Source organism: Arachis hypogaea, chromosome 5 (assembly GCF_003086295.3).
Source record: "Arachis hypogaea cultivar Tifrunner chromosome 5, arahy.Tifrunner.gnm2.J5K5, whole genome shotgun sequence".
Taxonomy (NCBI): Eukaryota; Viridiplantae; Streptophyta; class Magnoliopsida; order Fabales; family Fabaceae; genus Arachis; species Arachis hypogaea.
In genome coordinates, this window is record NC_092040.1 from 92,288,668 (window position 1) to 92,300,135 (window position 11,468).

General features: G+C 34.9%; 1 protein-coding gene across 2 annotated transcripts; it reads right to left on the reverse strand.

Annotated features, from left to right (window-relative positions):
- Positions 1–1,629: 1,629 nt before the first annotated feature.
- LOC112801933 (heterogeneous nuclear ribonucleoprotein 1) lies at positions 1,630–5,065 on the reverse strand. 2 transcript variants are annotated; one of them, XM_025844886.3, is made up of 6 exons: positions 4,777–5,065; positions 4,499–4,539; positions 4,183–4,346; positions 3,973–4,072; positions 3,218–3,387; positions 1,630–2,389 (listed from the first exon to the last, which is right to left on the reverse strand). In XM_025844886.3, exons 1-6 carry the CDS (start codon positions 4,938–4,940, stop codon positions 1,880–1,882), a joined length of 1,149 nt encoding a protein of 382 aa, XP_025700671.1. In that variant the 5' UTR covers positions 4,941–5,065; the 3' UTR covers positions 1,630–1,879. The 2 variants fall into 2 exon arrangements, with proteins under 2 accessions (XP_025700671.1, XP_025700672.1); XM_025844887.3 differs by lacking the exon at positions 4,499–4,539 and having other exon boundaries at positions 4,777–5,060.
- Positions 5,066–11,468: the final 6,403 nt, after the last annotated feature.

Here is an 11,468-nt window from a genome sequence, read left to right on the forward strand (position 1 = left end):
TCTTAAAACAAATGTTTGGAAGCTATCTTACAAAGATACAACTTGGATTTTCTTTTCTTTTTTCTTTTCTTACTAATAGAGTTCATTCATTTTTTGTTTTCAAAATGTATTTTTATTCCATGTAATGCAAGAGTAATTCTTTTCATGAATTAACAAGAGAGTCAATTTTTTTTTATCAATATTAGGCAATTTTTAAATTTTAAATTTTAAATCATGAATCTTAACTTTTAAAAGTTTAAGATTTAATATTAAGGATAAAAAAAATAATTTTACAATAAAAATTGATTAATGTTAATTAATTAAATTTAGTTTCATTTACGTATTCTTTTTTCGTTAATCAATTTAAAATGATAATGTAACTTTGATAGACTAACCAATATTTGACTTATCTAAATTTTTATGGCATGAAAAAGTTAAAACCTAGGTGGTTTCCCCCACTAACCTAGTCTACTTTAGGTTGAACTCTTATTAGGGGGGATTAAGTCATACTATTTGTTGTATCATATATTAGTACACCTTTGTTACTTCTGGATTAATTGGAAATAATACTCTAAGTAAGTAGTCTTTCACCATTAACCTCTTCATAAACCTTTCATAATAGTTTATTTATTTTCATCAAGAATTGAATTATAAGAAAGGCTTCTTATAATGTTGGATTATAGACTCCAACTCTTACAAGGAAACAACAAATGTTAGATCACATACTTTGTTTGCAAATAAGGATGATGATAATAATAATAATAATAATAATAATAATAATAATAATAATAATAATAATAATAATAATGTAGGTAGATACAAGTTAAGCCCTTGGAGAAAACTCAGGTCTGTGATGTACTTTGTCCCCTTTTCTTAATCATACTTTCTTAAAATGAACGGAGCTTTTTAATAGAAACAAGGAGATAAAAGAACTAGTACTACAAATCTCCTGGTATCAAATGGAACCAGACAAGATATACTCGTCAAGATTTTTGTAATGATACATCCCATTTTTCAAAATTAATACTCATCAAGAATATCTAGTACTTTTTTCCCAATGGGATGAAATGGTAACATTTTTTTTCTTATTTGGAAAAAAAAAGGAGAGATTAGGCAAACAAGCATAAGTTCCTAGTTTTTTGGACAAAACAATTCCTCTTCAAACCAGCTATCTAGATTGGAAGCTTCAACACTCATAAAATAACACGAAAATGTGCTACATTGTTCGCAACTCATGGTTGTCTTGGTGGTAGTGGAGTGACTTTCAATCTTCTTCCCATATTCTCATGTCCATGCTAGGTAGTAATGTTTTTATTAAATTTAAGTAAATGTATTCTTCATATTTTAGTAACACAAAGTTTAGGTATATCAAAAGCACCTCATTCTACCACCATCATAGTATTCCTTCAATTCTGAGAATACATCTGCTTTACACATCACTCAACAAAATCACTCTTACATCAGTGGGGAAACAAAATGAAAGAAGAATCCATTTTTCTTTTGTAGTTGGTTTTGATTTCAGTAGGAAAAAAAATCTCTTGCAAGAAGCACCCAAGACATACTTCATATCTAATCTTACATGAATGAAAAGTCAGTAATCAAATGAAAATAAGAAGACAAGTAAAAACCATTGTAGCAACTACCAAGAAATGACAAACAAAATTAATACATCATCTTTGCAATTTGCAGCTCTTGCATCAATCACAACTAAGTTCAACAGGGAACCAAGGAGAATTTTAATCTAAAACTGAAAAATAAAAACAGTTCGCAGAAAATATAAGTGTGCGGGACAAATTTTCTTTCCTCCCAAAGAAATAACCCTAAAGAAACACAATACAAACTCTCGCTTTAATTTGGTGCTAGACATTAGTCCTAAGATTAAAATATGCTTTACAAGCTTCTACCTTCCATAAGGATGATATCGACCAGCACCATATCCTCCTCTACTCCCATAAAAGGAGCCTCCGCTAGCCCCTCCATATCCGCCACCTAGTCCAGCACCATAGCCAGTTTGATAGGCACCACCAGCAGAAGAACCACCTCCAGCAGCAGCACCGCCATATGCCCCATAATTCTCACTAGCTCCACCATACCCGCCAAGATCATAGCCTCGGCTAAAGCCTCCACCACCGTAACGACCAGCATATCCCAAGGAAGGATCTCCTCTGTAGGGCCCCATTGCACCGGCATATCCTCCATACCCGCTGAATTCACTTCCATAGCCACCATAAGCACCACTCCTACCACCGTACATGCCACCTGACCGATAACCACCAACACCAAAGCTGCCACCAAATCCATCATAAGCATCTCCGTATCCACCACCATATGAAGACCTTGAGTCATTATAACGCTTGGATGACGTAGGTGGTGGGTTTGGCTTCTTTGGTTCAGCCTTCTTGATTTCCACCTAAAATAGAAGATAACAAACTTCCTTAATTGATAAAAAGTTTCGCATAATAGGAAAAACAAAAAACAAGTACCTCAAGGTTTTGGATTAGTCAAACAATTAGATTACTATGTATAAGTTGGGGAAAAAACATGATTCACAAAGCAGCAACCCACAATAGTTGTCCAAACAGTGAAATCAAGAAACTTGTTGACTCGGGATAAAGAATCGCAAGAGGCATAAAAAAACACTCATGCAGATGAGCTCATGCATTTAAACATGAGGAATAATACAAATGGGGGAAATTTGTGACTCATCAGAAAAGAAATTACAGCAATAACTTCCTCCCCACACCGTATTCCTTCCACAAAGTTTCTGCACACTATCCAATGACCAATGCTAACCTAGGCACCATGAAAATTCCACTCTAGTCAAGCCGTATGCAGACGGAAGAAGCTACATCCAAATCCAATTATATACAAAAGTAAACAATATAACAAATGAATATTTGCTGAAGTGCATCATGATTAACGATCCAAAAATATTTGGACATGAACAACAGAGCTAAAATAAACAACAACCAAAATCCTTGAACTTTTAGAACTGTTGATTCTTCAAACACAAATTTTAAGCACTACAGGTTAGCCACAAAACCAAGATATCAGAATTTTACTAAGTGACTCCAACATGAACTTCGAACCAAAATGCAACATGAAAGCAAAAAATAATGAACCCTCAAGATTTAGAAAGTCAACCATAGAAGAAATAGCCCTTTGAATTCCATATATGACGTGTGCTGTGTACAATAAGACAATGAAGAAATAAATTTAGAATTGAAAGATTCTTCACCTGAGCTCCAGCAAACTCAATCCTGTTCCCCATGGACAGCAGATCATCAACAGCTTCCTCAGAGTCGAAGGTGATAAACCCAAATCCTCGAGAACGATTGGTGGAGTGGTCCCTCATTATTTGGTGATCCTTGACTTCTCCATAGCGCGTAAAAAAGTCTCTAAACTCATCTGCACATGCGGAACATACGAGTTCAAAAACCACACCAAAAAAAGTATGAAGCCATCTGTGCACAAACTTCATGATTGACAAGTCTCTTTTCTTTTAAAATCCAATAAATTCTTTGTGGTTGAGAAGCAGCAAATTGAGTTACTTAGAAAAATCTTTGAATCACAATATTCAAGTAATGATGAATACATTCAATCACTTATATACTACCATGAACTGATGATACACAAGGCACATCTTGCATATGTAAATGATGTGCACACAAGTGATTCATAAGATTTTCTCCAATGCAACACATATTTGAACATATCAAATAAAATAAATTATGGAGCTCTGTCTCTGTATACAATATCAGAGCAAAACCACCAAACTCACGACAAATCCTAAATAGTACTCTCAAACATGAAAAACAAAATCGAACTATAGAAATCAAAACTTAGATAACTTCTTATTATATATGATTATACGTCCACAGTGTCCTAAAATTTTGGAGTACACCCTCTCATGTCAAGGTTTTGTGCCGGGTGACCCTTGTTGACACCTCCTATTCAAGCAGCAATAATTTGGTCACTAACGAGGCAGCCTACCTTCAGTCACAGTTGAAGGAATTCCACCTACAAAAATTTTCTTTGTCCTAAAATCCTTAGAGCCAACAGCTCCCCTTGGTATCGTGCGCTTAATCTCAACCTATATATGATCCCAAAACCATAAAAGAGGCCATCAAATCATACATCCACTAATCACTAGAATAAGTCCTAAAGCTAATAGATCATAAAGTGCAAACCTTAGTTCCTTACCTGTTTGCCATTGATAACATGATTGTCCTCAATGACTTTATCAACCACAGAGGGATCAGCGTAAGTTATAAACCCGAATCCACGAGGCTGGCCGGTTTTGCGGTCCTTCATGATCACAGAGTCCGTAATCTCACCATATTTACCAAAGTGCTTCACAAATTGGGCTGCAAATCCATACACAAACACAACTCATATTGTAAAAAAAGAAGTTAAATGAGCAGCAAAAAGAGCACTAACCTGTAGAAGTGCACACTATAGAGAAGGGTTTGGAACCCTAAGAACTTATGATTCAGAAATTATAGACAAAAGCACTAACCTACGGTCGTATCTCTTGCTAAACCACCTATAAATATCTTTCTGCAAATTATGGGGCCGAGTTAAATTAGAACCAAATCTAAGAATACCAACATCTAACAACATAAACAACATATAACAAAGGGGAAAAAAATTTTCACCGAATTCTCATAAAACCTAATCTTTCCGAGGGAAAAGGTGAACTGAATTGAATTCATCAAGGTTGAATCTTTCGTGCGTATCAAGAATACAAAAAGGGAATAATTGAAAATCTAGAGAGAGAGGAGAGAAGTAAGTTACCCAGGGCTAGCACCATCTCCAGAAAGAGGTTGAGAATTGTGGTGATGCTCGTGTTCTTCGTCTTCTTCATCTTCTCTTCTGTGGTGTTGGTGTTCGTGTTCGTCTTCTCTGTGGGAGAAGGGTTCTCCGCCACCGACGAATTGTTCGTTGCCGGCAGAGTCCATCGTGAGAGAGAGATTTTGGCAACAGAGAACGGTGCAGAGAGAAGAGGGGAGAGAGGAGAGTAAAACGTAACCCTAGATATCAGATTAGGTTTATATAGCAGTCTCACTCACTCTGCTTCCTTTTTATCTTTATCTACCATCCAATAATATATATTTTCATAAATCAATAAAAATAATAATTGGAGTATTATTTTTAAATTAGTTAAATTTAATTTAAATTTTTACCCCTTATATAATATAATACTAACAGAAGTTTTTGTAAATTTTTCTTCTAAAATAACAATCATGACTCTAGTATAAAATATTTAATTTATAAACTAATATCACATTGTTATAATAGAACATTATATATATTTTAAATTAATTTAAACTGATAAAATATCAATTTTTTTATGTATTTAAATAAGTATCCAAAATTTGAGTCAATATAAAAATTTAACATTACTTAAATAAGTATTAAAATTTTAAATTTTATGTGCTTGTTTAAATATCATTAAGTTCATAATAAGATCTTTTTTAATAAAATTTTTTTTTTTTATTTTTTAGCGTGATAAATTTTTAGTAATAAAAATAAAAGTACTAAAAAAATAAAAAATATCTTTTATGAAAAACTACAATTTATATTTTTTTAAAGATTTTTAAAAAATATATATTTTCACGTAATAAATAAAAAAATATTTTTATATAGTTATACCCAGATATAATTAATAAATAAAAATATATTTTTATATAAGATATTCAAACATAAAATTAATTTTTTTTGTATAAAATCTTTTAAAAAAGAATAACTTAAAAAATATCTTTTTTTAAAAGATCACCCAAACAAATCTTATATTATATATGCAATAATTTAAGAGTTCTGATTCATAACAAATTATTTAGCCTATTAAATTAAAAAATACTCTAAAAAAATATAATATATACACATTTAATAAATAAAATGGTAAATTAATTTTCACGTAAACATTAATTAATTAACTATAATGTACCTCATTTGTCTAATCATTCATATTATCATATTATTTTACGATGAAGCATCATAATTTTACTTATTTAAAATTTCCTTGCATATTCTTATTTTCAAACGAAAAATACTACCTTATTATCTGGTAAATTAAAATTAACAACAACAATAATAATAGACGAAGAAATGGGTTAAAAATGCCTTCTTTCAATGCAGAGGTACAATAAAGGTACAACAGCAGTTGAAGGATCAGAGGTACTTTTAAAAGATTAGAGGTACAACAGCAATTGAACGAAGAAGCCTTCTTTCAATGCAGTGCGTAAGTAAGTTTTCAAAAACGAAACAAGGGAAAATGAGGATAAGTATTTATAAACACGCTAGAGGCATAAAGGTAAAACAACACAACCATTTAAGAATTGTGATGACAAGTCATCTTAGCCTAGTTTCACTAGTCTTTTTTTTTTGTTTTCAATAGATTTTATGCACTTTCTTGAGCCATAAGTAAGCCAATTGGGTAGAATTTCATGTTCCCTTTGATTCAATCAATGATGGATAAATTGATGCATTTTCATGAGATTTTGTGCTATAATTGTCATATATTATGAAAGAGAAACAATCTCATGATTTTGAGCATAGCTTTTATGCTTTTGATTGATTGATGATAGGTGAAAAAGTTTTGAAGAAGGTTGAAGAAAAGAAGATGTCAAGGGCAAAAAGGAAGACTCACGTTTGAGCTAAAGTTTGCCTCAAACTTAAGCTCAAATGTGAGGAGAAGCATCGTTTCACCCAGAGAGGCCAAAAGCTTGCTTGAGGCAAACGTTGGCTTGCAAAATTTCATCCTGGCGCCATCAAAAGCTTGCGCCAACGTTTGCCTCAAACTTGAGGTCAAACGTTCGCCACAAGCAGCAAGGAAAACCAACCCTGGAGTAAGCAAAAGCTTGCGCCAACATTTGCCTCAAGTTTGAGGTCAAACGTTGGCGCCATATTAGCAAGGAAGAGCACTCTGTTTGAAGCCTTGGATAAGCCAACGTTTGCCTCAAACGTTGGGCCAAACGTTGGCCAAAAGAGAAGCAATGGAGGAACCACGTTTGAGCTCACGTTTGACCTCAAACGTTGAGCCAAACATGGATGGCAGCACAAAGGGGCAATTTGCTAAAAAAGCTTGAGTCAAAGTTTGCCTCAAACTTTGACTCGAGTTTAAATGGTTCATAGCCCGGTTCACAAGTGGGTTTCTTCACAACACCAAGAGCAATCAACAGAGGCTTTTGTCAACCCAATTCCATCAAGAGCAAGGACCCAATTCAAGGCTTGAAGTCATTTGAAGAGAGTGTATAAATAGCTTAGAATTTAAGTTTTCCGGGAGCTTTTTTCGGGGAGATCTTTTTTTGGAGAATTTTTAGAGAGCTTTCCTTTTAGTTTTGCTGGGTAGTTTTGGAGAGCTTTTGGTTTTGAGTTATTTTGAGCTTCTGAGTCTTGGGGAAGGAGAATTGAATTCTCTTCCTCTTAGTTTTCTTGTTTTCAATTTCATTTACACTTGTCTTGAATCTTGGGTTGAGATTTGAAGAAATTCTGTTTCAATCTCACCTCACTGTTTGATTTACCGAACCATTTTGAGAAATTGAACTTTGGATTTACTTTTCTACATTGCTCTCTTCTTTAATTTTGTAATCGCTCTCTAAATTTGGATCTAGGAAGGCATTGAGATCTAGACTTAGTTATCTAGTCTCTTGGGTCCTGAGATCTGCCAGTTTCCATTTTAATTTCTTTGATTGAATGCTTCTCCAAGTTTATTTTCATTTCCGTTTGAGATCCGGTTAATTTGAGTCCATCTCCTACTCTTTTGCTGTTTGATTTTACTTTTCTCTGTTTAATTTCTGCAAACCCAATTCCCAATTCCTTTTATAATTCAAGTAATTTACATTTCTTGCACTTTAAGTTTCAGTCATTTACATTTCTTGCAATCTAAGTTTCTGTAATTTATATTACTTGCACTTTAAGATTCAGCCTCTTTACTTCCTGTTCTCTTTAAATTACTGCAATTATCCCTCTCCCTTTTAAATTTCATGCAATTTAGCTTCTGTCGGATACAAATCACTCAAATCAACTCTTGTTTGCTTGACTAAATCAACCACTAAGCTAAAATTGCTCAATCCTTCAATCCCTGTGGGATCGACCTCACTCCCGTGAGTTTTATTACTTGATGCGACCCGGTGCACTTGCCGGTGAGTTTTGTGTCGGATCGTTTTCCGCACATCAAGTTTTTGGCGCCGTTGCCGGGGATTGAAATAGATTGACAATGATTAAGTGAGGTGGTAGTTTAGATCAAACACTTTTTCTTTATTTTTTGACTAACCTACTAACTGTTTGAAGATTTGCCTTTATCAACACGCTAACTGTTTGAAGTTTTGTCTCAACTAACTACACTCAATTTTCAAAAGCACCACTGTGTATTCCTTGTGTTGATTTGTATGTCACAGGAAAGAATAGAAACCAGAGGGAAGGCTATCATTGAAGAAGGAGTCTCTGAGAAAGAGGAACATCACGACATGAAGCCGCAACCCATTACACTAATCAAGAACAATTGCTTCTATGGCGGAAATCCATTGGAGGATCCTAAACAGCACATATCCATTTTTCTGAGGACTTGTGGTGCTGTCAACTCCGATGGTGCAAATCATGATACCTATAAGCTCTTGTTATTCACCTTCTCACTAAGGGATGAAGCTGCATAATGGCTTGAAACCCTTCCCCAAGGGAGTATCACTAGTTGGGACGATTTGGTTGCCAAGTTTCTAGCTAAATTCTCCTCATCCCAACAAACCATCAAGCTGAAAGAGGGAATACATCCATTCATACAAGGAGAGGAAGAACCACTCTTCAAAGCATGGGAAAGATACAAGAAAGCAAGTGACAAAGTGGGTCTCCAAGCTTTCTGTGAAGGATTAACCCAGAAATAAGAAAAGCGGTGGATTACTTCTCAGATGGCCTACTCAAAGCGACAACAACTGCCCAAAGAACTGCAAGTTTCAATAACAAAGGATTCAACAATCAACACTCGTTTGAGAAACCACAGAATGCAATTTCAGAAAAGGAAGTGATGAATCTTGAAGGAGTGAAGGCAGTCATGAACCAAAACAAGCAGCTACACCATCAAACTCAGCAACAACTGGAGCTGATAGCTAGAAAAATTGATTGTCTACATTCTGCTACAGTGAATGCACAATTTCCACCATGGAAGCCACATTCTTATCTAAGAATGGGGGAATACCAACATCAAGAACAAAGGGGTTCCAACATTGGCAAACCCATGATCACAAACAACCAAAGTCACCCATCCAATAATGCCAATCAAAACCAGTGCTTACAAAACATGCACCCTCAGTCTCATAACAACGCATAAAATCAACAGAATACCTCTACAACACCCACATTTTACCCACACAATACATATGAAATTCCTTCGCAAGGTTTTCCACAGCCACCAGTCCATCTCATACATTTAAACCATTCTCAGAAGATCACTAACTTGGAGATCTTAATAGAGAGAATGATGGAGCACCAAGAGGTGACAACAAAGAACCAAGAAGCTTCAATCAGAAGAATTGAGAGGCAGATGAAACAACTGGCTAAGCACCTTGCAGAAATGGGTGAGAAGAGGGCAAATACTTTCCCCAGAGCCACTGAAGACAACCTGAAAGACAATGAAAAAGTTGCTAGGTGGGAGAAATGGAAAGCAACCATAGAAGGAAGTGAGAAGGCTATGGGAAAAGAAACAATCATCAAAGAGAAGCACCACAGAGAAGTTCCTCAAGAAGAAATAGAGGAAAGAAAGCCCACAGTAAGAGAAGAAACTCAAAGGCAACAGAATTCTCAACTTCCATGATCAGAGGATGGAGAATGTCAAGCTAGTGACAATAAAGAAGCGCTTGTTGGGAGGCAACCCAACCTGAGCTAGTTTTCTTTTCACATCTATTTTAATAAAAAGGTTAATTAGCTTTATCTATATTGCAAGAAGCTAAGTTTGGTGTTGCACACCAAAACAATACAAGGGAGAATGAAGGATTCTAAGTTTGGTGTTCCACCAAAATCTCATCATAAAACATATTCTCACTCCCTGCATAATGCTAGCTTCAAGCATTTAGATAAACTAGTTAACTACTTTGCTATTTCCTAGTTTTCAGTTTTGTTACTTTTAGCAAAGAAAAAAAAAAGAGAGTTCACATATGGTTAATTTGATGCATGAGAACCACTGGCAAGGTACTAAGTTTGGTGTTCCCACACCAAAGTAAGTTCAAAAGCCCACAAATAATTAATGCATGCTAACCATTTTTTTTAAGTGCTTGGGGAACAAGCAACTTTCAATATCACTGCAGAGCATCGTACAAGCTTTTGGAAAAATTAAGCATCATCAATCAAAGAAATGAAAGAGGAATGCTAAAACCAGCAATGATGATGATGAGGAGGAGGAAAGCAAGTAAACTCCAAAAGGTTGTATTGTTAAGTGATTATTTTGCATCAGATACTGCTATGATTGAAAGTGATATTGTACCCCTTTCTGTCTGCATAATATAGTTTTTCTGTAATTCAATAATTGAGATACTTGATTATTCACAACACTATACTCTCCAAAACTTGCTTTCATTCAATGTCTCAAAAAGGCATCACATGACAGTTCTTTGAAAAGAAGGATTGAGGAATTAAACAATTTTGAGGCAAGCAAAAGATTAGGGGAAGTGGTGGTTCTAGTTGTATAATTATGTATTGAGGTTGCATGCTTATGAAAACTTGCATGGGAGCTCATAGGCAGGGCGTGGAGTTCAAAGAAGTATTGTGGAGATTCTCAAACATTTATTGATCCAAGAAGCATGCAAACAAAAGAAAGAAAATATAAAAATGAAAGAACATGGCCCAAGGCTCTGAGCATCAATTACTAGGCAAAAAAAAGAAGAAACAAAAACTCAAAGAGTTGTTATCCTAGTAAATGCTTGTGGTCGAATTGTGTCAAAGAGAGAGGCTTAAGCAAATAAATCCTTAGGGGTGCTTTAACACCTAATACCTTAAAACCAACTGGTTTAGGAGTATTGATTGAAAGCTTATCTAAAGAGCCACTTTGAGACAAGACACTTAGAGTCAAGGCAAAAGCACATAAACTATAAGCTGCTTCAAGGTGATTACCTATAGAGAGATCTCCATGATACCATTTGGATGAAAGTCCAAAGACCTAAGACTTCCAAGATGTGGGGACTAGTAAGCATTGAAACCCTTGCATGCGCATACAATTTAGAGTTCACCCCACTGTCACTTAATTACTTCACTCACAGGACACTAAATGTTATTCTTCAAATCCAGTCTAATTGAAAGAATCTTTGAGCATAATTCTTTTCTTACTTGGGGACAAGCAAGCATTAAGTTTGGTGTTGTGATGACAATTCATCTTAGCCTAGTTTCACTAGTCTTTTTCTTTTGTTTTCAATAGATTTTATGCACTTTCTTGAGCCATAAGTAAGCCAATTGGGTAGAATTTCATGTTCCCTTTGATTCAATCAATGATGGATAAATTGATG